Source organism: Coregonus lavaretus, assembly GCF_964263955.1.
Source record: "Coregonus lavaretus genome assembly, chromosome: 19".
In the NCBI taxonomy this organism is placed as follows: domain Eukaryota; kingdom Metazoa; phylum Chordata; class Actinopteri; order Salmoniformes; family Salmonidae; genus Coregonus; species Coregonus lavaretus.
In genome coordinates, this window is record NC_140006.1 from 20,702,092 (window position 1) to 20,729,912 (window position 27,821).

At 43.7% G+C, this 27,821-nt stretch overlaps 1 protein-coding gene across 1 annotated transcript; it reads right to left on the bottom strand.

The window, feature by feature from the left end:
• Positions 1-50: 50 nt before the first annotated feature.
• Positions 51-27,821, bottom strand: LOC311146999 (opsin-5-like; the record flags this gene model as incomplete). Its single annotated transcript, XM_084183595.1, has 6 exons — positions 51-758; positions 4,316-4,650; positions 5,631-5,758; positions 6,557-6,719; positions 24,757-24,850; positions 27,729-27,821. The coding sequence occupies 6 exons, from the start codon at positions 27,819-27,821 to the stop codon at positions 51-53; spliced, it is 1,521 nt and encodes a 506-aa protein (XP_084039721.1).

The following is a 27,821-nucleotide window of genomic DNA, read 5'->3' on the forward strand; positions in this document are numbered from 1 at the left end:
TATATCAGAGATGGAAAAAATATAAAACCAGAGAATGCATATAAAACATTCTAGGGCCAGGCAACTTTAGCGTGTCCCGGCACCATCTCCAAGTTCATCTGAAGGTTGACGATCTCCGAGGTCCTTTTGCCGCGCATGGTGGCTCGCAGGGACTTCTTGTGACAGGCCTCCGGTTTTTTATGCTTCTGCCTCTGCTTCCGTGTCGGTTTCTGCGTCAGTGGCTGCAGCTGGGGATCTGTTGAGAGCTGATCCTGAGGTGCATTAGTGTTGACTGAGGAGCTGGGGGGGTTGGTGCCACCATGGCAATCTCTGGGGCAGTGTCTGAAGCACTCGAAGGCGTCGCTGCACTTCTCGCAGGCGCTGCTGCAACCTCTGTTCCCGGCGAGGGCTTGGTTGGCGGATGAGGTGGTGGAACAGGACTGGTCGTATCCTGGTGGTCTGCGGAGTGACCGGAGGCTGACCTGGACCACAGAGCCGGAGCGGCACTTCCCCACAGCGCCTTGGGAGCAGGAGCACAGGCAGCCCTTCAGACAGGCCCTGCGAAAGCTCACCAGATCCCGGTACATCACCCTGCGGAAGTTGGGCCTGAGCAGCAGGTAGATGATGGGGTTGTAGATGGTGGAGGACTTGGCAAACATTGCTGGTATGGCGAATGCCAACGGTGGGATGTTCTCCATGTGTCCAAATGCTGCCCACATCGACACCACGGCATAAGGGCTCCACGCTGTGAAGAAACCGACACAGACAGCAACACTCAGCTGGAGGAGAAAAAGAAACAATAGGACAGAAAAAGGGGGAAGGAAAGAGAGAGAGCGAGAGAGCAAATGTTATACAGTGGGGAAAAAAAGTATTTAGTCAGCCACCAATTGTGCAAGTTCTCCCACTTAAAAAGATGAGAGAGGCCTGTAATTTTCATCATAGGTACACGTCAACTATGACAGACAAATTGAGAAAAAAAAATCCAGAAAATCACATTGTAGGATTTTTAATGAACTTATTTGCAAATTATGGTGGAAAATAAGTATTTGGTCACCTACAAACAAGCAAGATTTCTGGCTCTCACAGACCTGTAACTTCTTCTTTAAGAGGCTCCTCTGTCCTCCACTCGTTACCTGTATTAATGGCACCTGTTTGAACTTGTTATCAGTATAAAAGACACCTGTCTACAACCTCAAACAGTCACACTCCAAACTCCACTATGGCCAAGACCAAAGAGCTGTCAAAGGACACCAGAAACAAAATTGTAGACCTGCACCAGGCTGGGAAGACTGAATCTGCAATAGGTAAGCAGCTTGGTTTGAAGAAATCAACTGTGGGAGCAATTATTAGGAAATGGAAGACATACAAGACCACTGATAATCTCCCTCGATCTGGGGCTCCACGCAAGATCTCACCCCGTGGGGTCAAAATGATCACAAGAACGGTGAGCAAAAATCCCAGAACCACACGGGGGGACCTAGTGAATGACCTGCAGAGAGCTGGGACCAAAGTAACAAAGCCTACCATCAGTAACACACTACGCCGCCAGTGACTCAAATCCTGCAGTGCCAGACGTGTCCCCCTGCTTAAGCCAGTACATGTCCAGGCCCGTCTGAAGTTTGCTAGAGTGCATTTGGATGATCCAGAAGAGCATTGGGAGAATGTCATATGGTCAGATGAAACCAAAATATAACTTTTTGGTAAAAACTCAACTCGTCGTGTTTGGAGGACAAAGAATGCTGAGTTGCATCCAAAGAACACCATACCTACTGTGAAGCATGAGGGTGGAAACATCATGCTTTGGGGCTGTTTTTCTGCAAAGGGACCAGGACGACTGATCCGTGTAAAGGAAAGAATGAATGGGGCCATGTATCGTGAGATTTTGAGTGAAAACCTCCTTCCATCAGCAAGGGCATTGAAGATGAAACGTGGCTGGGTCTTTCAGCATGACAATGATCCCAAACACACCGCCCGGGCAACGAAGGAGTGGCTTCGTAAGAAGCATTTCAAGGTCCTGGAGTGGCCTAGCCAGTCTCCAGATCTCAACCCCATAGAAAATCTTTGGAGGGAGTTGAAAGTCCGTGTTGCCCAGCGACAGCCCCAAAACATCACTGCTCTAGAGGAGATCTGCATGGAGGAATGGGCCAAAATACCAGCAACAGTGTATGAAAACCTTGTGAAGACTTACAGAAAACGTTTGACCTGTGTCATTGCCAACAAAGGGTATACAGTGATCCCTCGCCACTTCGCGGTTCACTTATCGCGGATTCGCTATTTCGCGGATTTTCATAATGCATTTTTTTTTTTTTTTTGGTGCATTGTGCTCTGCATTCTGATTCGCTAAAAACTCACTCCCGCTTCTTGTATCAAAACATGCTACGAATTGTGCTATCATTTTGTCGTCTCGTGCAGTTATGTGTACGTACATAAAACAGCTTGGCAAATTTACATTAAGTTGGCCAAATTATCTTGTAATTTCGAACATCTTCTAAACCCATAATGTCGACGAAACGGCCTACACGTGAGTCACTGTATTTGTATACATGTAATAGTTGCTAATTGTAAAAAAAAAAAAAGTTTTCTATTTCGCGGATTTCACTTATCGCGGGTCATTTTCGGAACGTAACCCCCGCGATAAACGAGGGATTACTGTATAACAAAGTATTGAGAAACTTTTGTTATTGACCAAATACTTATTTTCCACCATAATTTGCAAATAAATTCATTAAAAATCCTACAATGTGAATTTCTGGGTTTTTTTTCCCTCATTTTGTCTGTCATAGTTGACGTGTACCTATGATGAAAAATACAGGCCTCTCTCATCTTTTTAAGTGGGAGAACTTGCACAATTGGTGGCTGACTAAATACTTTTTTCCCCCACTGTATAACAGTTTAAGAAGATCTATTGGCAGATGGCTTTTTAGTGCACTCGGTACTCCATACACAACTGACTGACTCCCGAGGATTGAACGATTTAAACAGGCCATTGAGATTCTTTTAACATCAAGGTTAGAGCGAGGGACATCACACCCTATCTGACTGCCATTGATTGGATGAAGAGAGTAAAAAGGTATAGGTGAAGCGTTCTCATATGGATCACGGGCCAAATTTATAGCAAGGAAGACTGTGGCTGATGATGACCACTAAGCTGCGGGTGCAGCAGGCACCCGACTCCACATCCATCATAATGTATTCCTGTATAACTGTAGCCAAATCCCTCTAATGAAAAGCTCCCATCACTAGTGGATTTATTGAGGTCACTTCCAACCTCAGGGAGAGAGAGAGCGAGAGAAATGGAGAGAGAGATGGAGCTGAGCTTTACAGAGAGTCATCTGTCTCTGAGGCGAAGCTTTTGATATAAAAAAATATTTCACCCGTCGCTTCGCTCCTCTAAATTTGTTTAATTCTGACCCCTTGACCCTCTTTTTTTAATATGGCGGATGGCGTTGGAATCACGCCTCAGAGAAGAGTCCCCAACCAGAGTGGGTTTCCTGATAATAAGATTTGCATCAATCCCAGGTGTGAGTGGGGAGGGGAGCCATCCCCCCTGGAGCTGGGCTGGTAGCAGGAAGAGGTGTGTGTGTGTTGCATTCACGGCACATACTGTACTGTACAGGACTGGGAGAGGATGAGTGCTTTAATAAAGCTCCTATGGGAGTGATTATACAGGGACACAGCAATAAAGGAGAGAGCGTGAAAGAGAGAGGGAATGAGAAAGGGGGAAAGAGAGCAAAAGGGGAGGACTACATAAAGCGAAGTATTGAATAATCCTAAACCATTTCCTGCACTGAGCTTGCCTGACGACTCAAACTGAATTTTTCCGCTGCTCTATGTTCGCTGTATACTTCAGTCTGAGACTGCCATCGTTGAAGTCGTTTGTGGTGTTGTACAAAACAAAGTCATCAGCGATTGGATCATCTCTAACCAATCAGTATCAAAGAATTCTCAAAATGCCGCTTTACCTATGTGTGTTCTGGCTCTGGCCCAACCCATCGGTTTCTGGGACCAATCAGAACGGTTATAATGTGGTTGCGTTCTAGAACTCGTCGGGGAAGTACTCAAATCCAGAGAAGAAACTAATGTCCGTGGGCGTGGCGTAGCGTTTGGCCGGAGCAAGGAGTTTGGGTAACCAGGCAAGCTCTGAGCATCCTGTTCATGACATTAACCTATACAAACCTCCTATTATGTGAAGTGGCCTTAGTAGTGACTATACAATACGCAATTGAATTTTTCTTCCGAAATTCAATAATCAACCAATCAAATATATTTATCCCTTTTTAAAATCAACAGTTGTCACAACATGCTTTACAGTACCCCTGTGAGACTCAGTGCTCACCTTCACAATAACAGCCTGGATGTTGCTCATCTTGGCCGGCCGGGCCTCGTGATGTTCCATGGCCTTACGGGAGGCTCGAACCGTCATCAGGATGCCCGCGTAGGACACCACGATGATGCACAAAGGCACGATGTAACACAAGATAAAGAGCGCCATCGTGTAGGAGCGGGCCACGTGCTGCAGGTTGGACAGGCGCCAGTTGATGCAGCAGGCTGTGCCATATGGCTCTGGACCGTACTCACCCCAGTGGGCCAGAGGGGAGAAGGCGAACACAAGGGCCCAGACCCACGCACAGGCTATCAGAAGACGGCCATGCCCCGGGTTGAACTGGTTACCTGAATGGATGGATGGATGGATTGATTGATGGATGGATAGATAGAGAGATGGGGGGGTGGAAGGGGGATGGATGGGGAGATGGATGGGAAGGATGGATGGGGGAGATGAATGGATGGATGGATGGATGGATGGATGGATGGATGGATGGATGGATGGATGGATGGATGGAAGGATGGAAGGAAGGATGGATGGATGAGAGAAAGATGGGGAAGGAAGGAAGGATGGAGATGGAGGATGGAGAGATGGATGGATGGGGACAAGGATGGGTGGTGGGAAGGATGGATGGATGGGGAGATGGATGGATGGAGAGATGGATGGGGAGACGGACAGTCCGTTTTAATAGGATAGCATGGTCATCATTAGAGATTCTGATAAGTACAGGGGGGGATTTCTCAAAGTGAAAATGTCATAGGGGAATATTTTGACAGGTACACATTTTTCAGAACTGTTTTGAATGCTCCCAGAGTGATTTTCTCAATTTCCAGCCCTGGGTATGTTATGGTGCACATACTAAATACATGGATAACTGGCCCATTATGTACTAGGCCACATTTTAAAAGAACAGCAATGAAAGAATAAATGAATAGCTAATTTGTTTAAGTTGGTTGAGCGTGCCTCCGGCTAAAATATCCAAGTATCGTATGCAGATTCCATTTTTCAGTACCATTTCCCAAAAAATATTAATTCTCAGCGGACAACGCTGAATCTAAAGCTGGATGGCACAATTTTTACCAACATCACAAGCCATACTAATTGAATGTTGGCTAGTCAGTCGCAAGTGGACTTGTCAGCCATCAAAGCAGTGGCTGATGTTTGTTCGGTCGCTGAGGAATTATCTAGTTCTTTTGATTATCTAGTTCCTTTGAACTTTCGATTTCGCCCCATCAATAAATCAACAGTCAACCACTTAGTGTCGACTTTCACTAATCCTCTGTCAATTCCATGGGCAAGACTAGGGCCAGGCTCTTTGATGACTTACCATAGAGAGGATAACATACTTTCACAAAACACACCATGCTCAACATGGTGAGAGTGGTCAGACTGCAGATCCCAAACAACACGCTGCAGAACGCGTAGATCAAACACACCGGTTTCCCAAACAGCCACCTGAGAGGGGGTAGGGGGGTCAGATAGGGAGAGAGAGAGAGAGAGGGAGGGGTCAGATAGGGAGTAGAGGGAGAGAGTGAGAAAAAGAGAGCAAGAAAGAGAGAGTGAGAGAACACACTGACCATTCAATGTACAGTATAAAGCAGGACCTGTCACCACACGACCAAACCAGAAAGCTAATTGAACCATGACAATTGGAGAGGATCGTTTTTAATCCAAACCCAACACCTTTACTAATCTGCCTTTACACAGTGTGGTGGCATACGGCCAGCGTTAGACATCAAAACCTTCAGTCAAAACACTACCGTTTCCTCCTTCTCTTCACTGTAAAAAATACAAAATCTTGTTGTTTTTACGTTAACTTACTGTACCTTTATTTACAGTCATTTATAGGCAACTGGCTGCCAGTAAGTTACCCTAAAAAACAGGATTTTTTAATAGTGTGTCTGTGAAGTACAGGAGCCAATCACATGTGATGTGAAGCATTTCCTTTCCTTTCCAATGGGCTGTTACTGTGGCTTGGCAAGTCTGTATGGGGTCTTTCATACTATTCTGCTGAACCGAACTGCACTGTGCTGGCCTGAAAATGTCATTTTCACATTATCCTTTCCAGGAGCATCCAGTGGATGAGTAACCAGGTCAGACTCAGCACAGTGCAGCTTGGCTTGGCACTGTAAATAGGAAACAGTGCCAGACCTGGGTACTACCTTATTTCACTATTATTTGAAGGTTTGTACAGTTCCTGTGGTAGATATTTGCTAGGCTTGGCTCTGTGGTGTAAACATGGGTGTACAGTACTTGTGGTAGATGCTGGAGGTGATGGCCATGGGGTAGAGGGACAGGGTCAGACCCATGTCGCTGATGGCCAGGTTGATAATGAAAAACTCAGCTGGTTTGAGCAGGTGCTTCTTCTTGTAGGAGACGTAGAGCAGCGTGCTGTTGCCAAACAGAGAGCACACACCTGCAGACCAGAGACAGAGACAAAGAGACACCACTCAGTACCCTGCTGTGAGAATTACCACAGAGACAGACATTCCTCAGGACAACAACTGGAGGGGTATATAAATATGCAGAAATAGAAATACTAGAACGGGCATGGATGTACTGTCAACTGGCGGTGGTCTGGGGGGTATGTCCGTTCTAGTAATTCTATGTCCATGCCTGTAATCAGTACAGTTAAGGAACATGTTCGAAATACATGATGTCCCAATGGGACTGGGTCCAGAAGGACTATTAAGGGCAGTGTTCAGAGACAATGAATATGTTATAGACTTGTCCTATCAATGAAGCGTAATTACACATTGATGTAACAAATGAACAAGGACACTCCATAAATCTACACTGAACAAAAATATAAACACAACATGCAACAATTTCTAAGATTTTACTGAGTTACTGTTCATATAAGGAAAATCAGTCAATTTAAATAAATTCATTAGGCCCTAATCTATGGATTTCACATGACTGGGAATACAGATATGCATCTGTTGGTCACAGATACCTTTAAAAAAAGGTAGAGGCGTGGATCAGAAAACCAGTCAGTATCTGGTGTGACCACCATTTGCCTCATGCAGCGCGACATCTCCTTTGCATAGAGTTGATCAGGCTGTTGATTGTGGCCTGTGGAATGTTGTCCCACTGCTCTTCAATGGCAGTGCAAAGTTGCTGGATATTGGCGGGAACTGGAACACACTGTCATATACGTTGATCAAGTACATCCCAAACATGCTCAATGGGTGGCATGTCTGGTGAGTATGCAGGACATGGAAGAACTGGGAGATTTTCAGCTTACAGGAATTGTTTACAGATCCTTGCGACATGGGGCCGTGCATTATCATGCTGAAACATGAGGTGATGGCGGCGGAGGAATGGCACAACAATGGGCCTCAGGATCTTGTGCATTAAAATTGCCCTTGGTAAATTGTAATTGTGTTCATTGTCCATAGCTCATGCATGCCCATACCATAACCCCACCGCCACCATGGGGAACTCTGTTCACAACAGCAAACCGCTCGCCCACACGACGCCATACACGCTGTCTGCCATCTGCCCAGTACAGTTGAAACCGGGATTCATCCATAAAGAGCACACTTCTCCAGCATGCCAGTAAGTGAAGGTGAGCATTTGCCCACTGAAATCGGTTACGACGCTGAACTGCGGTCAGATCAAGACCCTGGTGAGGATGACGAGCACGCAGATGAGCTTCCCTGAGACGGTTTCTGACAGTTTGTGCAGAAATCCTTCAGTTATGCAAACCCACAGCTTCATTAGCTGTCCAGGTGTCTGGTCTCAGGCGATCCCGCAGGTGAAGAAACCGGATGTGGAGGTCCTGGGCTGGCGTGGTTTCACGTGATGGCCGGTTGGACGTACTGCCAAATTCTCTAAAACGCTGTTGGAGGTGGTTTATGGTAGAGAAATTCCTGCATTCAGCATGCCAATTGCACGCTCCCTCAAAACTTGAGACATCTGTGGCATTGTGTTGTGTGACAAAACTGCATTTTAGAGTGGCCTTTTATTGTACCCAGCACAAGGTGCACCTGTGTAATGATCATGCTGTTTAATCAGCTTCTTGATATGCCACACCTGTCAGGTGGATGGATTATCTTGGCAAAGGAGAAATGCTCACTAACAGGGATGTAAACAAATTTGTACACAGAATTTGAGAGAAATACGTTTTTTGTGCGTATGGAACATTTCTGGGATCTATTATTTCAGCTCATGAAACAAGGGACCAACACTTTACATATATATTTTTGTTCAGTATAGAAGGACAAAGAAAGTACATCTTACATTTTTTTATTATACATATCATTCAATCATTCTATAGAAATTCACTTAATTGATTTTCCCATCTTCTAATCTAAATCAATCGTCAAAAGATGCCCTCATTCTTTTTGTTGTCAATATCGGAGAAGCAACAAAGAGATGAAGACAGGGTTGCAATATCAATAATATTAGTATCACAAACATCATTGAACACCGATGTCTCCTTTACGACCTTCCAAATTCTCCAAATGAATTTATAATGACACAAAGGAAATATTGTATCATTAAAATATTGGCCAGTAGATACTACAAAAAACAAAAGTAGATAATACAAAAAACATTTCCTTTGAACTGGAAAGTGGTGTAATATCACAGCTGCCACATTATATATCCCTTGACAGCATAGCTTTGAAATCAATTTCTCTGGGTTTATGTTAACACCTGCTCACATAGTCCCTGCACTATCCCACCCTAATTCCCAGACAGCTTGAGAAATACCGTGTAGACATTGTTAATGTTATAAATGGCTATTGTAGCTGGAAACGGCTGATTTTTAATGGAATATCTACATAGGCATACAGAGGCCCATTATCAGCAACCATCAGTCCTGTGTTCCAATGCCACATTGTGTTTGCTAATCCAAGTTTATCATTTTAAAAGGCTAATTGATCATTAGAAAACCCTTTTGCAATTATGTTAGTACAGCTGAAAACTGTTGTGCTGATTGAAGAAGCAATAAAACTGGCTTTCTTGAGACTAGTTGAGTATCTGGAGCATCAGCAATTGTGGGTTCGATTACAGAATCAAAATGGCCAGAAACAAATAACTTTCTTCTGAAACTCATCAGTCTTGTTTTGAGAAATTAAGGCTATTCCATGTGAGAAATTGCCAAGAAACTGAAGATCTCGTACAACGCTGTGTACTACTCCCTTCACAGAACAGTGCAAACTGGCTCTAACCAGAATAGAAAGAGGATTGGGAGGCCCCGGTGCACAACTGAGCAAGAGGACAAATACATTAGAGTGCCTAGTTTGAGAAACAGACGCCTCACAGGTCCTCAACTGGCAGCTTCATTAAATAGTACCCGCAAAACACCAGTCTCAACATCAACAGTGAAGAGGCGACACCGGGATGCTGACCTTCTAGTCAGAGTTGCAAAGAAAAAGCCATATCTCAGACTGGCCAATAGAAATAAAAGATGGGCAAAAGAACACAGACACTGGACAGAGGAAGATTGGAAAAAAGTGTTATGGACAGACAAATCAAAGTTTGGAGTGTTCGGATCACAAAGAAGAACATTTGTGAGATGCAGACCAAATGAAAAGATGCTGGAGGAGTGCTTGATGCCATCTGTCAAGCATGGTTGAGGCAATGTGATGGTCTGGGGGTGCTTTGGTGGTGCTAAAGTGGGAGATTTGTACAGGGTAAAAGGGATCTTGAAGAAGGAAGGCTATCACTCCATTTTGCAATTACATGCCATACCCTGTGGACGGCGCTTGATTGGAGCCAATTTCCTCCTACAACAGGACAATGACTGAAAGCACAGCTCCAAACTATGCAATTACTATTTAGGGAAGAAGCAGTCAGCTGGTATTCTATCTATAATGGAGTGGCCAGCACAGTCACCGGATCTCAACCCTATTGAGCTGTTGTGGGAGCAGCTTGACCGTATGCTACGTAAGAAGTGCCCATCAAGCCAATCCAACTTGTAGGAGGTGCTTCAGGAAGCATGGGGTGAAATCTCTTCAGATTACCTCAACAAATTGACAGCTAGAATGCCAAAGGTCTGCAAGGCTGTAATTGCTGCAAATGGAGGATTCTTTGACGAAAGCAAAGTTTGAAGGACACAATTATTAATTCTATTAAAAATCATTATTTCTAACCTTGTCAATGACTACATTTCCTATGCATTTTGCTATATTTCCTATTCAAACTCATTTCATGTATGTTTTCATGGAAAACAAGGACATTTCTAAGTGACCCCAAACTTTTGAATGGTTGTGTGTGTGTGTGTGTGTGTGTGTGTGTGTGTGTGTGTGTGTGTGTGTGTGTGTGTGTGTGTGTGTGTGAACGTGTTAAACTATACTTTTGGGGACCAGACATTTTGTTAGTCCCCACAAGGTCAAATGCTATTTAGGTTAGAATTAGTGTTAGTGTTAGGGTTAGAATTAGAGTTAGGGTTTGGAGCTAGGGTTAGTTTTAGGGTTAGGAGCTAGGGTTAAGGTTAGGTTTTGGGGTTAAGGTTAGGTTTTGGGGTTAAGGTTAGGGAAAATAGGATTTTGAATTGGACTGAATTATGTGTCCCCACAAGGTTAGTTGTACAAGACTGTGTGTGTGTGTGTGTGTGTGTGTATATGTGTGTGTGTGCTCATGTGTAGGCTTACATAAGACAGATAGAGAATGCTTACGCACCTGTGCATTTACTGTATAAATATATTTGGGAATACACACAACAGGCGTAACAGTGCCTCTACTTCCTAAGGCGGTTGAAGAAATTTGGCATGCCACCCAGGGTCCTCTCCAAATACTACCGCTGCACCATCGAGAGCGTCCTGACTGATCACGGCCTGGTACGGGAATTGCTCAGTCCCTCCAGCAGGTGGTGAAGACGGCCCAGTTCGTCATTGGGACTGTGCTCCCACCCATCCATGACATCTACTCGAAACACACACCCCAGCCACAAGCTGTTCACTCCCTTATTGTCGGGCAGACGTTATCGGAGCATGAGGTCTGATACCAACAGGCTCATGCCTCGATCACACCGACAGTGTCATTGCGTTTTGGTACACCAGAACTATATTAATTTCCAATAGAACACTGCAATTGCCTTGCAGCATTGCATTGCAGAGGCAGTTGCAGTGCGTGTGCAGTGCATTTTGCGTGGTGCATACCTTGGATTTATCGAATGCTTGCATCAAACTGCATGCGTACATTGCTTGACAGAAATGGTAGCAGAATGTGAATGTTGAACTTTGGTTGCACACATATCCAGATGATGCTGCGTACCATTTTGTGCAATGACGCAGTCGGTGTGATCGAGGCATCAGAGTCCGTTTCTATCTACAAGCCATCAGACTGCTGAATACTTGAACTGGACTTACCACCTGCTCTGCACCTCACGCCTCGATCACACCGACAGCTTAATTGCGTTTTGGTACACCAGAAGTACATTGATTTGCCTCTGCAACGCAATGCTGCAAGGAAAATGCAGCATTCCATTGGAAATGAATGTACTTCTGGTGTACCAAAATGCAATGATGCTGTCGGTGTGATCGAGGCATTACCTATCTTAGCTAAGTAGCTTCTCTCGGTTTGTTGCAGTCCAGACAGGTATATAGCCTTGATCACACCGACAGCGTCATTGGCATGGAGAGGGATGGGAGATGAGAGTACACTTGGTTATTTGTGTGTGCGTGCGTGCGTATGTGTGTGAGAGTGAGTGTGAGAGAGATAAATTAGATGCTCTGCTTTTTTGACACCACACTCCAAAAAGCAAGTCCTGCAGGCACTAGTTTTGTGTTATCTTGATTATTGTCCAGTCGTGTGGTCCAGTGCTACAAGGAAAGACCTAGTTGGTACAATTTTATGTCAATCAAGTAGTTTTTTAAATATTTTGGCTGTGCAGTAATATTCGACAAAGACCTAGTTAAGCTGCTGCTGGCCCAGAACAGAGCGGCATGTCTTGCTCTTCATTGTAATCAGAGGGCTAATATAAATATTATGCATGCCAGTCTCTCTTGGCTAAGAGTTGAGGAAAGACTGACTGCATCACTTCTTCTTTTTATAAGAAACATTCATGTGTTCAAAATTCCTAATTGTTTGCATAGTCAATTTACACACAGCTCTGACACACACACTTACCCCACCAGACATGCCACCAGGGGTCTTTTCACAGTCCCCAAATCCAGAACAAATTCAAGAAAGTATACAGTATTATATAGAGCCATTATTGCATGGAACTCCCTTCCATCTCATATTGCTCAAATTAATCAACAACAAACCTGGTTTAAAAAAACATAAAGGAACACCTCGCGGCACAATGCCTCTGCCCTATTTGACCTAGATAGTTTGTGTGTATGTATTGATATGTAGGCTACGTGTGCCTTTTTTAAAATTGATGTAATTCTGTCCTTGAGCTGTTCTTATCTATTAATGTTCTGTATTATGTCATATTTCATGTTTTGTGTGGACCCCAGGAAGAGTAGCTGCTGCTTTCACAACAGCTAATGGGGATCCTAATAAAATACCAAAATACCAAATACCAAGAAATAGTAATATAAATTATGCTAGTTACTACCACTGATAATTTGGCCAAATAACTGTATGTGTTTGTGTGAGAGAGTGTGAGTGTGTATGCGAGAATGTGAGTGTGTATGCTAGAGTGTGTGTGTGTGAGAGAAATAGTAATAGAAATTATGGTAGATACTACCCCTGATCATTTGGTCAGATAACTGTGTGTGTGTCTGTGTGTACAGTAGGTGACATGTCCATGTTAGCTAGAACTGTAGTTATGCTAGGTGATGGTTTGGCTTATCATGTTCATGACTATGTAAAAGATGACTGTAGAAGGAAGTGGAGAGGACTTGGGGACAGGTATCAGATAGCGAGAGAGAGAAGGGCAGAGAAAGAGAAGAAGAGGTCTGGGTCAGCAGCTTCAGGTCAGCAGCCTTGGCACTTCTGCCACATTCTTTATTTTCTGGATCCATTTATTGTGCCTACGGCAACAAATGGCAATTTTACAGCCAGACCCTCTACATCAGGGGTTTCCAGACTTTAGTTACATAGGATCTACTTTTTCCACCCCCTCCCCCCGCCAATATTAAATAACATTTCACCTTATTGATTGGATGATTTGCACTGCATGCTGTCAGCAAGCTTTGCATAGTCTGGGTTGTAGCTACTGTTTGCTAGCCTCAAGCAGGTGTCCAGGTGATCATCTGTTAGAGTGGACCGGTATTTTGACTTGATCATCTTCATGTCTGAAAATGCTGACTCGCAAAGGTAGGTAGATCCAAAAAATGCTGTCAAGTACATGGCAACTTTTCTCATGTTTGGATATTTTTCCTCCACGATAAGGTTCCAAAAGTGTTCGCCCGATGCACTCGATTTGATTTGGAGGTCGCTTTGCAGAGTCAAAATTTCACTCTCGACGGCTGATGTCTCCATGTGAAACAATGATGCAATTATTCTTGCAATTTCATCAACATCAACTTCCACGCCAAACGGAAAGCACAGGTTCCAGGATCGCAAAGTCTTGAACGCTTCGGTCAAATGTTGTTCACCTGTTCAACGTATCGACCACAGTCACAAAGTGCAGGTGCTTTTCCCTGACTTTCGAGCTCTGACATCATAGTTTTGAAATTCCTCAGTTCATGTCACTGCAATTGTGAAGACAGCAATTTTTTTTTTTTTTTAAGCTGTCACAGAGCTAATCATTTCAACAATAATTGTGTCTTTTACTTGCAGCTCTAAATTGAGCTCATTCAGCCAAACAGTTACGTCAGTCAAAAAAGCTAAATCTAACAGCCACACTTTGTCTTCCAACTGCTCGTATTCGGAATCTTTTGAGGCCAGAAACTCCTTGATTTCAAATAACAGATCCCTAAATCTCTGCAGGAATTTACCTCTACTAAGCCACCTTACATCCGTGTGTTGCAAGAGGTCTGTGTGTTCATGTCACGTTCGTTGAATACAGGATTGGACCAAGGTGCAGTGTGGAATGCATACATGTTTATTAACGACGTTAACACACGAAAAAACAACATAAGCAACGTAACGTGAAGCTCACAATGGCTACACACAAACAAGCCAAACAAGAGTCAAGATCCCACAACTAAGGTAGACAAACTGGCTGCCTAAGTATGATCCCCAATCAGAGACAACGATCGACAGCTGCCTCTGATTGGGAACCACACCTGGCCAACATAGATCTATAAAACATAGATATTCACATACATAGATATTCACACCCTGACCAAACCAACTAGTGAACTCTATGTCAGGGCGTGACAGTACCCCCCCCCCCCCCCCCCCCAAAGGTGCGGACTCCGGCCGCAAAACCTAACTTAACAGGGGAGGGTCCGGGTGGCTCATCTAGCCTTGGTGGCGGCTCCGGCTCCGGGCATGACGTCCTCTCCCTTACTGCCGTTGCACCCCTGGTCCGGTCTGGACCTCGGCGCGATGCTTCCCCTCTCAGTCCTCCCACGATGCTCCAAGCCCTGTCTGGACAAATGGTGTGGGAGGCCCCGACCCTGGAGACGGGCCGACGTCTGGGCCTGGACCGGCAATCCCCCCGCGATGCACCAAGCCCTGTCTGGACCCTGGTGTGGGAGGCCCCGACCCTGGAGAGGGGTTGACGTCTGGTTCTGAAGTGGAGCCGCTGACCGGAGCTGAACTGGACCCCGGTGGAGAGGACTGCTCTGGCCCTGGACTGGAGCAGCTGACCGGGGCTGGACTAGGCACCGGTAGAGCGGACTGCTCTGGCACTGGAGTGGAGCCACTGACCGGAGCTGAACTGGACCCCGGTGGAGCGGACTGCTCTGGCACTGGAGTGGAGCAGCTGACCGGAGCTGGACTGGGCACCGGTGGAGCGGACTGCTCTGGCACTGGAGTGGAGCAGCTGACCGGAGCTGGACTAGGCACCGGTGGAGCAGACTGCTCTGGCACTGGAGTGGAGCAGCTGACGGGAGCTGGACTGGGCACCGGTAGAGCGGACTGCTCTGGCACCAGCCGTACCGGGCTGGGGACACGCACCACTGGTCTGGTGCGAGGAACAGGCATGGGCTGCACCGGGCTGGGAACACGCACCACTGGTCTGGTGCGAGGAGCAGGAACGGGCTGCGCCGGACTGGGAACACGCACCACTGGTCTGGTGCGAGGAGCAGGTTCGGGCCGTGCCGGACTGGAGACACGCACCACTGGTTTGGTGCGAGGAGCAGGCACGGGGCGTACCGGGCTGGCGACACGCACCACTGGGTTGGTGCGAGGAGCAGGTACGGGCCGTACCGGACTGGATACACGCACCACTAGTTTGGTGCGGGGAGCAGGTACGGGGCGTACTGGGCTGGCGACCCGCACCACTGGTTTGGTGCGGGGAGCAGGTACGGGCTGTACCGGACTGGATACCCACACCCCTGGTTTGGTGCGAGGAGCAGGTACGGGCCGTACCAGGCTGGAGACATGCACCACTGGTTTGGTGCGGGGAGCAAGTACGGGACTGTGGAGGCGTACTGGGCTGGCGACACGCACCACTAGTTTGGTGCGGGGAGCAGGTACGGGCCGTACCGGACTGGATACACGCACCACTGGTTTGGAGCGGGAAGTAGGTACGGGGCATACCGGGCTGGCAACACGCACCACTGGTTGGTGCGGGGAGCAGGTACGGGCTGTACCGGACTGGATACACGCACCACTGGTTAGGTGCGAGGAGCAGGTACGGGCGTACCAGGCTTGGGAGGCGCACTGGTGACACAGTGCGTAGAACTGGAGCAGGATATACTGGACCGTGGAGGCGTACTGGAGGTCTGGAGTGTAAAGCTGGCACAACCCGTCCTGGCTGGATGCCCACTTTTGCACGGCACGTGCGGGGCGCTGGCACAGGACGCACTGGGCTGTGAAGGCGCACTGGCGACACAGTGCGTATCTCCGCATAACTTGGTTCCTCAATGAACACACGCTCCTTCTGTTGCCTGACCAGCTCCTCTCTCCGTGCATCCACTAATTCCTTCTCCCTAAGGGCCTCCTGCAGCGCCTCCTTATGAAGGGAGCTCTCCTGCTCTATCCTTTCTATCAGCCCCGTAATGTGGTGGACTCCTCTCTTATACTGCTGATCCGCAGGTCGTGGAGGACCTCTACAATAGCGGCCTCCTCCTCCACAGTCAGCCCTTTCATGGCCTCCTGCTGCTTCGTCGACCACCCTGTGTACCCCCCCTCAACATTTTCTTGGGGTTGCCTCTCGGGTCTCCTTCGTCGTTTCGCCGTCTTTTCTCCCTCGCTGCCTCTGTTTGCTCCCAAGGAAGGCGATCCATACCATCCTGGATCTCTTCCCACGTCCATGATCCTTTTCCTTCCAGTATCTTCTCCCATGTCCAGGCTTTTTGCTTTTCCTGGCCACGCTGCTTGGTCCGTTGGTGGTGGGATCTTCTGTCACGTTCGTTGAATACAGGATTGGACCAAGGTGCAGCGTGGAATGCATACATGTTTATTAACGACGTTAACACACGACAAAACATCAAAAGCAACGTAACGTGAAGCTCACAATGGCTACACATGGCAAGCCAGACAAAATTAAACGGGCCTATTTATATAATGAATATGAATTCGGAGGACAGAAATGATTAAATATTAAAGCATTAGACCTATCACTAAAAGCTTCAGTCATACAAAAGTTATACTTAATTCCGAACTGGTTCTCTAGCAAATTAGTAAGAATGCTCTTTTTCCCTTTATTCAGATTACAACCACTCACTTTCAGTTATTTGAAAAGGAAATCATCTCCCAGATATCACTATTTCTAAAACAAGCCATAGAAAGTTGGTTGCAATTTCAATTTAATCCTACAGAAACTACAGAACAAATAATGCAACAAATATTGTGGTTAAACTCAAATATACTGTTTAAAAAAGGTATAATCTTTGTAAATGATATCATCGGTAGGACTGGTGGAGTTATGTCGCACATGCAGCTAACAAAAACATGTGGAAATGTCTGCTCTACCCAAAATTACAACCAAATAATTGCAGCCTTACCGAAAAAATGGAAGAGGAAAGTGGAAGGAGGAGAAAGTAAGGAACTTGTCTGTCGGCCTTGCATTAAATAACATAATTGGTTAAGGAAAACTGTGATAAATAAAAAGGTATATCAGTTACATTTAAGGACCAAAGGATTGACAGCCGCCCATATAGATTGCAAAATAGTTGGGAAGAGATTTTTGACGTACCGATCCCATGCCATAGTGTTTATGAACTGATACGCAAAACGACACCGGATTCAAAACTTAGAATCTTTCTTTTAAATTATTATATAAAATTCTTGCTACCAATAGAATGTTATTTATATGGGGGTTACAATCTTCCCAGCTCTACAGATGTTGCTGCGAAGAGACAGAATCATTAGATCATTTGTTTTGGTACTGTCCATTTGTAGCTTGTTTTTGGACACAGGTCCAGGAATGGCTAAAGGATTGCAATATTTACCTGGAGCTAACCCTGCAGATAGCACTACTGGGTGATCTGAAAAGTCATAGTCAATCGATCAATAACATAATAATACTATTAGCAAAAATGTTTATTTTCAATTCACAATCTGTAGAAACAATGAGAATAGAAAGGTTCAGAACGTTTGTAAGACATCACAGTACAGTTGAAATATATATGGCAAATAGAAATCCTATATGGATGGTGTTAAAAGATAGATGGGAGGTGTTGAATGGAATTGAAGGATGGGACTAATAACAACTAACAACAAACAATAACAAGATAACTAATAATGTAGGCACGCTGTGTCCATAATAAGTGTATGGGTTGTAGGTTGGGAGCTTTTGTGAAGGAGCACAGTTAGAAAGATATGGCATATAGAAGCAAACCGGATGGACATCATGAAAATGATCGGAGAGGTTGAGAGTAGAAGAAGTTCAGGAGAAAGAACAAACAAAATGTAATTACTGTAAAATTGTCTGTGTCCATAAAATGTAGATAGTGGGTATGGGCTGGAAGTAGAGGCCTAGGTGTTGTTGTTCACTAGTTTACTCCAAATGGGGAAAGGGTGGCGGGGTTGGAAAGTAATAAAGGGGAATATATATATTTTTTTAAAGGATATGTATGTATGTGTATGTATGTGTATGTATATATGTATATATGTATATATATATATATATATATATATATATATATATATATATATATATATAAACATGGGGGATTGGAAGTGATGCAGACAATTACATTGATGGAAGTTAATATCTATCTGCAATATTAAGCTGATCTACCCCAAACCCCCCCCCCCCCCCCCAAAAAAAAAGCCAAACAAGAGTCAAGATCCCACAACTAAGGTAGGCAAAATGGCTGCCTAAGTATGATCCCCAATCAGAGACAACGATCGACAGCTGCCTCTGATTGGGAACCACACCCGGCCAACATAGATCTATAAAACATAGATATTCACATACATAGATATTCACACCCTGACCAAACCAACTAGTGAACTCTATGTCAGGGCGTGACAGTTCAGCTTCACATTCTTCCAGTTGAGAGCTGAAGAGGCGCCTCTGCAGACTTCTGGCCCGAATCAAATTCACGATTTTGAGCACGATATCCATGACATCTTTCATATTCAGCATTTGACCACACAAGGCCTGTTGATGGATTATGCAGTGATAATTGAGGAAGTCTGGAACGTCATCATCACTTTTACAAAGGGCAATAAACCCATTGATGATGCCAGTCATGGCTGGTGCTCCATCTGTAGGTATGGACACAAGTTTGTAAATGGGTAACTGAGTGCTATTAATAAAGTCCTTGAATGCCACAAAAATGTCCTCCCCTCAAGTTTTTCCTTTCAACTACATGATTTTGAGCAGTTCCTCTTTGGCAGTCATATCTTCGAACACCACTCTGATGAAAATGCGCAACTGAGATGTGTAGACGTCTGTCGACTCGTCAAATTGAAGTGAAAAGAACACGCACTCATTTATGTATTTTTTTAAGATGCTCCCTCAAATCCTCATCCATCATTTCACAGCGCCTTGTAACAGATAGCTGAACATCCTTAATAGCGGAAATTATTTCTGATTTATTTTTGAAATCATTAAGCAATGATTCTGCTGCCTCTAAAAAGGCCTCTTTTACCATTTCTCAATCCTGGAACGGATTCTTGTGCTTTGCTAGTATGCGACTCACCCAGAATGATGCAATCGTGGCTGCCTTTGATTTTGAGCTGGGCCTTGTAAAGATCGATTGTTGGGCAGCTAGTTGAGACTTTTACTTTTCTCTTATGTAGTTCACTTTTAGCTGGAAAGTCACTTTCATATTTCTTGTGAACAGTTTTGAAATACCTCTCGATATTTCCCTTCTTAGCAAGAGCTACGTTTGAATGGCAGATCAGACACACACATTTAGAATTTGTTGTGGTGAAAAAATAATCTTCCTCCCACTCACTGTGAAAGTGGTAGATTTTCGGTTTCTTTCTGCTTGGTCCAGCACTCATATTAAAAACGTAACCGCAACTTCATAGTAAAAAAAAACTACCACTGGAACAACAAAGAATATTCTGTTACAGGTCTGTTATAGGTCTTGCAAGCATGGAAATGTGAACGTACTAACTGCAGATGGTTGCTATGGTAGCGGGTTGGTCCAATTTTATGTCAATCAAGCAGTTTTTTTAATATTTTGGCTGTGCAGTAATATTCGACAAAGAAGCAAACCTGTAAGCAAAGCATACGGTGCTTCAGAACTGTGGACCTCATTATTTTTAAGCAGACTCGATGGTAACGCTGTGAATTGCCAAAATATATATTTTTAGTGCATACATTTTGAAAACTTTTATGCAGTCTATTAGAAAGAAGTTTGTGATTGACCGGTCGACCGCAATCGACGTCCTGGGCACCAATGCTCTACGTCAGTGTGACCACCGCCACCAACAGTGCAGCGAGACCCTCTACGACGTCTACGTGTGACTATCACCGGTGCAGCCATGGAAGATGCTGGAATGGAGGAAGCACCTCTGGATCTGGGACCCGGTGAGATTATTATGACCTTCACTGAAGTGACAGCTGAGGACCTCGTTGAACAGGATGTGGCCGTGGAGACAAACGAGGAGAGACACAGGGAGAGAAACGAAGAGGAACGACGTCACACCAGGCGTCATCGGAGGTACCAGCCCCCTGATCCACTCACCTCATTTCAGCAGAGGCTCCTCCAACCCGTCGAGAGGGATGCAGCCCAACCTGATGCTCACAGGAAGGAGGATGAAGAGACCCTCTTTGCCATGAGCCTGGTGCCAACCATGAAGAGGCTGCCTCGGCAAAGAAAAGCAGCAGTCAAGGTTAAAATTCATCAGCTGCTTTTCAAAGCCGAGTTCAATGGTAAGTATTACGACGGTGAAGTAAAGTGGGTTATTTTTGCAGTATACTCATATAGGCTAATTGTTATTTCAGATCAAAAGATTAATATGAGGCAAATGTATAGTTGTTTCTGGGTTAAAAAATACCCTGAAACAACCGTTTGCTGTCTAAATATTTGCCTGTCATATTCATATTTTGATCTGACATACAAATTCCATGAGTACACAGCAAGAATGAACAACTTTACCACACTGTTCCAATATTAATGCCACTAACTACACTATACAAGCAGTATTTAGTTACCAAAATCTCACCTTCTATGGTGTTATATTGTGTAATGCTTGTATTTGTTGTTTTTCTCTTCCCTTCCAGGGATGGAGTCAAATTAGCCAACCAGCTCACAGGAAGGACAGGAAGAGGAGAGGAGTTGCTGTTTTGACCTCCCTTATTGTACCTTTCCTTTCACACGTGTCAATTCCATTTAAATTCAGTCAATTCAAAAATTACATTGTTACTCAATTCTTAGGATAGCATTGATTATTAGGCTCTTGCTTGCTCGTGCTTGGCTCTGCTCACCTCTTTGCTTGTTCTGCTCACTAGGATTAATTTGCTCCCATTGGAAATGACAGGCTGTGGTCTATCTTGGGTTAGTTACAAAAGTCTTTGCTCCTCGTGTCATTCGCTCACAGTACACATACCGTAAGACCCCTCCTCCACCCGAGGTTGCCAGGTCTAACAAAAATTTCAAAGACAATGACCACTCAAAACCAGCCCAAAAGGTCTGAAAACTAGCCCACATTTTTTTTCTGCAGCAAGAGAGGGGTTGCCACATTTATACAATAAACCCTTTTTCCATAACGTTATCAAGTCAAAGAAGGAATATTGACGTAACTTGTAAGAAGCTACATTTGTTAGAAGCTAAATTAAGTTTTCTTCAAGCTATGACATGACATAATAAAGGAATTTGAATGTCTCAAGATAAAAGATTATTCGCCCTTAAACTTGCCAGATCATTTTCCATCAATGGATGTCGATTTAACTTGTTTGACTGCTATGATTAAGCAATAAGCCACGAGGGGGTATAGTATATGGCTAATATATCACGGCTAAGGGCTGTTCTTAAGCATGACCCAAAGCGGAGTGTCTGGATACAGCCGTTAGCCGTGGGATATTGGCCATATACCGCAAACCCCAGGGGTGTCTTATTGCTATTATAAACTGGTTACCAACGTAATTATAACAGTAAAAAGTACTTTTTTGTCATACCCCTGGAATACAGTCTGATCCTTTCAGCCAAATCAGTGTTCAGGGCTCGAACCTGGTTTATAATTGTACATAAATCCCTTTTGCACATGTGCATAATTATACATCAATCCGACAGGTGAGTTTGAGTGATGAAAGTTGGACAGAGGATCTCGGAATCTTTGAGCAAGAAATACTTGGACGAACTTAAAAAATACGAATGTTAGGCTATTTTCAGATAAAATCAAATCAAATGTTATTTGTCACATGCGCCGAATACAACAGGTGTAGACCTTACAGTGAAATGCTTACTTACAAGCCCTTAACCAACAATGCAGTTTTAAGAAAGAATACCCTAAAAAATATATATAGAAAACAAAAGTAACAAATAATTAAAGAGCAGCAACAAAATAACAATAGTAAAATAACAATAGTGAGGCTGTATACAGGGGGTACCGGCACAATTTTCTGGCAATTGTGCCGTTATTATGTGCCAGATGTTAAGACTACAAACCGTTATAAATGGCATATTTGCAAGATTGATTTGTAATTTGAATAGGCATATGCTACTGATTAAATCTGGGTTTATGATTATAATTCAACTTTGCCATAGTAGCCTATAGTCCCTGATAGGCCTACATCTAATTTCAGATAGTCTACAGTAGCCTAGGCAAGATGTAGGCAAGATGTAAACTGAACGATTTAGCTTGCTTAGTTCAAATTGACAGAATAATTGATTCAACATGAATAACAAGGTGATTTCGAGGTCAGAAGTGCTTGTGTTTCCCAATAGCCTGCTGGAAGAGGCTACTGAGGATGGGGTCGTAATTTCAATCACCGAATTAAATATTAACAATGTGTATATGAACTGAATATGCTTGTCAATAACAGCCAGTGTTATTATTTTTTATTTATTTCTTACCTGTAGCCTAATCTGACTGATTGTTACCATAAATCTAATGCTGTCACGACTTCCGCCGAGGCTGCCTCCCCTCCTTGTTCTGGCAGGTTTCGGTGTTTGTCGTCACCGGCTTACTAGCCACTGCCGCTCCATATATCATCATTCCATTTGTCTTGTCTTGTCAATTACACACACCTGGTTCATATCCCCTCATTAGTCCATGTGTAAGTGTTCCTTCTGCCCCCTTGTCCTTGTGGTGATTGTTTTATGTGAAGATGAGTGTAGCTCGGTTGAGCTACCCGTACTTTGTATTGCAGGGGTTATTTCTCCCCGTGTGCCTGTATTGTGTTCCAGTGCGCCTGTATTACATCCTGTGCTGTTGACGCTATCCAGCATAACTGTGTCCTACGGAATAAACTCTGTATTCGGTGATTTACCCTCCTGCACCTGACTCCTTCAAATCACACTCTCACAAATGTGTTCTATTAATTGCTCGGCAATTGCGATAGAGCTTGGATAACTTCCAATTTAATTAACTAAACATGGCCATTAATAATTGAATGTTAACACAAGGCTACAACAACAATAAACGGAAGTTATAGGCTATTTATTAAATCAGTTTGCCAGATCCAGGTAGGCTACACAAGTGGCACAAATTGATTTGCAATGACTCCAGTAATATTGTCATTTCAACATATTTATTGTATCAAATGGTAGCCTACAGTAGCCTACAATGGCATATACGTAAAACACTTTGCTTGATACCGTTTTCCATAAGCAAAGTAGACATTAGAATGGAGTTTAAACCACCTCCGAGCAAATGTATCTAATGCGCTCAAGTGTGCCCAAGGTCGTTTTCCAGTGCTTTGTCAAGTTATTTCTTGATGCGCATCAGTTCTAGAGTGTTAATATGTTTTATGGAAAAAGTGTTCAAAAAAAAAGGCGTCTATATAATGACAATCTAAATAACCTCCCTACAACTGGTAAAAAGTAGTCACGATGTGCGAGTGTGCTGCTCTGTGTCCTCTCACTCACATGACTCAGCCAATAGTGGACTAAACTGCATGCTGTAGTGCTCTCTCAACACACACACCCCTTAGGCCCTCCCCAGCCCACCACTCACTCACTCACTCACTCACTCACTCACTCACTCACTCACTCACTCACTCACTCAGCAACAGCCTGCCTCAGTGCCTGATAGTCAGCAGCAGCAGCAGGTCACAGTGAAATAGATTTTTTTTAAACAATGAGAAATGCCATGGCGGCCATGGTGTAACTTAGAGATAGCCCTAAAAACGCAACCCGCGATATAGCCCAAGAAATACATCTTCACCCGCAAAATCATTTTCAAAGTAGCTCAATTTGGCTAGAAAACCACGGACAAGGCAACCCTGCCTACTCCTGCTAGATACTGATACTGCACAATTTTAACACTTGCCCCCCAATCCCCCCTTCCCCAAAACATGTGTAAATATTATTCTATAAATTGTGCCTTCCTGTATTTTATTTATGCTAACATGTTTATCCCCACTTCCCCAAAACGTGTAAATTTTATTCTATAAATTGTGCCTTCCTGTATTATATTTATGCTAACATGTTTATTCTGTTCTACTGAGCCATTTACTTTATGTTCGTATTCTTATCTTTTATTATTTATTATTGTTGTTGCGTTGTGGAGCAGGAACCTGCAATTAAGTATTTAGCTGGACGGTGTATACCATGTGTTTCCTGTACATATGACTAATAAAACTTGAAACAGATACACACGTGGGCACACACACACACTCCCAGGTTTAGTCCCAGTGTGTAGTCTGGCATCATGCCGAGTTGGTGGACATTTCAGCTGAAGCAGAATACAGCACACAGCAAGGAACTAACTGATAGAGTTGGTCATCATGTTACAGTTCAGTAAGATGCTTCATCATCTCCTCTCTGCCTACATTTGAAGAAAAGTAGCGCGGCTCAGTTGTCATTTAGATGTGGCTGACTGGGGTTGTAAGTGAATCCTTTTTGAAGAGAGAGCTCACTTACCAAACACAGCATACACTATGGCTACTGTTATGTCCGCCGCCACAGATATGTTTGAATGGAATGCAATGTCCTCAATGTCTGCAAACACCCTCATCTGAAATGGAACAGAATAGAAAGAGATACAGTTACATATGTGTACTAAACATGAGCAATACACTTTATCGCCTCTCTCTCTCGCTCTCATTGAAGTGTACATTGCAAATACGTTCAGTTGATGACATCAAAACATGTTGTTTTCAACAAATACAAAAATCTATCAACTTCCATTCATCCTCCAAGGTTGAATACCTCTCACAGTCTGTTTTCACCTTGGTGTACTTGGAGGTTTACTGACAATTTCGCTTTTTTTTCTGTGTTGCATGTCAGCAAATCAGATAACATCCATGCCCCCAAGTCCACACACACCATCACCAAAGTGTTTTTAAGTTGCATTGTTAACAGAAAGATGAGTAAGAACTCTTTTTTTGCTCCAAGGCATGGAGAGGGATGGGAGATGAGAGTATGCTTGATTATTTGTGTGTGTGTGTGTGTGTGTGGTGTGTTGTGGGATATCAGAGATAAATAAATGGGATTATACCTTATGGTAGTATATGATCCTTTCGGCTGTTCACAGCAATGAAGTATGTGGTGCTTAGCACTGCAGGGTCATGTTAGCTCAGTGTGAGTCTGTTTGAGTGTATGTGGTCACACATTTAAACCAATGCATGGCGCTGGGACCACTGGTGGTAGTATGAAATGGATTTCTGAATGGATATTGTCATTGCAAAACTGCAATCTTTATGCATGGATCATCTACTGTAGGCTACTGTAAAGAAGACGGTGTGTGTGTGCGAGCGCATACATTTGCATGTGAGAGAGAAAGAAACAGATGGAGAGAGAGTGAGATGGGGGGGGGTTGATGTGGACTTGTTTGACTTACAGCGCAGAAGGTTGGTGGCACCTTAATTGGGGAGGTAATGGTTGGAGCAGAATCAGTGGAATGGTATCAAATACATCAAACACATGGTTTCAGCCTGTTGTTGGTTCAATGTTATTCTCCCTAAGATGAAACATCAATCATTATATGAGATGTTTTTTTCCATTTTCACATAAAAAGTACTACAGAAATAGGACATAAAATCTGCAATGAAACTAGTAGCCTTAACTAATTACATAATAACTAAGCTGTTACACAATAAAAGGCTGTACCTCAACTATCCTTTACAGGTGATCATCTTAATCACCTATTTTCTTTGAGGGGATCAAGTAAAGATCTGATACACCAATGATGTCACCAGACACAGTGGTCACAGGGGTCAATTACTTTGGGTTGCCTGGTAAGACCAGATATTGAGCAATGGCATAGCCAACATCTCCAACCAGAAATGAAATCACAATTGAAATGTCTATGTATCAAGTTAGAACTCTTATTATCATTAGTCCAAGACAAGGATTAGACAAGAGTATCAATATGTTCCAAAAACACTTGTATTGACTTCAACCACTGTGTCACAAGCTCTGCTTTAAACCGCAATCACAACAGTTAAATGAGAGTTCGATTCACTCATTTGACAGAAGTAGGCTACACTATCCAATTGGATAGTAAATGTGAAGTGCAGGGTTTCCACTTACCTGTGTGGATGACAAGACAATGACCTACACTTTAGAACACCACTGCTTTAATCAAAAGTCACCCTGGGGGTTAGCGAACTAAATTCAACTCCATGCTGACTGGGGGCATGTTAAATTGAAATGACTTTTCTTACGGTTGGCCAAATTCAGTAATGGATTTGCTATGAGCTCTGTTCAAAAGCAGAACACGTTGTCAGCTCTGAAAGGTAATTAATTACCAGGTATGCGCTAACTCTGATTTGATGTATCTTCAGTTGATGTTTTGCAGCTGAGTTTTCTGTCACACCAATTCCACACCTTCTGTGAGTAACTTTAATTCTAGCCTAGACTATACCGTCTAGATTCTTTCAGTTCAGTGGAATTGAGATGGATTTTGGAGTGATTTTCTATCATGTGTGAAATCGCTGTATTTTTTATTATTGGATATCCTGACAAAACAAAGCTCTGACTGGTCTCAGACTAGACGTAACATAGTAAATGTAAATCCGGGACACTCAAATGAGTATATGTTGTGTTTGGCATGGTTACATAAGACAGAAGGTGACTTAAGGCAAAAATGAATTGAGGATGGATAGTCAAGGTGGATGGGTGGGTGTATAACGCGAATGTCTAGCAGCCCAAAGGTTGCGTGTTCTTTGCTCATCACGGACAACGTTAGCATTTTAGCAACTTGGCACTACTTACTACTTTTTAGGTACTTTGCAAATACTTAGCATGTTAGCTAACCCTTCCCCTAACCCTTTTAGCTAACTCTTTCCCTAACCTTAACCCCTAACCCAGGGATCATCAACTAGATTCAGCCGCGGGCCGATTTTTTCTTCAGCGGATGGTCACATAATTACAAATAATTTGTAGACTGCAAAATGACCGCAAGCCCAAACAATATCATATTTGACTAAAACAAAATAATTTCAAACCTGGCTTACATTAGTATACGATCACGTTATTGTTGGACGTAAAATATTGTAAAAACATCAGCAAATCAGCTCCAAGTGAATATAATTTTGGAAATCTGTATTCCCACGCATAATAGAGAGATACTGTATCTCTCTATTATGTGTGGGAATACCTTGGAACAGATTTCCAAAATTAAAATCACCTGGAACTGATTTGCTGCTGACTTTACACTCTTTCATGTCCAACAATAATTCCCAAAAAGCATCACCAGTGGTGCTTAAAGAACAGCAATAAACAGTGTTCTGTTGTTATGTAAATTGAAATGATGATACATATTCGATACCAACTTGTGCGTGCAAAGCATTTTTTAAAGTGTTGATAGTAGGCTACATATTGAATCCCATTCCAAAAGCCTAATTGTGCATTCAAAATGAAAAAAAGTAAAGGCTAATTCAGTTTCTTACCTTGTCAGAGTGTGCTGCTGGATTCCAGGTATGTTGCTTGTCAATTTCTAGAAAGCCCCAGGAAGTTACCTGAAGATGCCCTCCAATCCACAT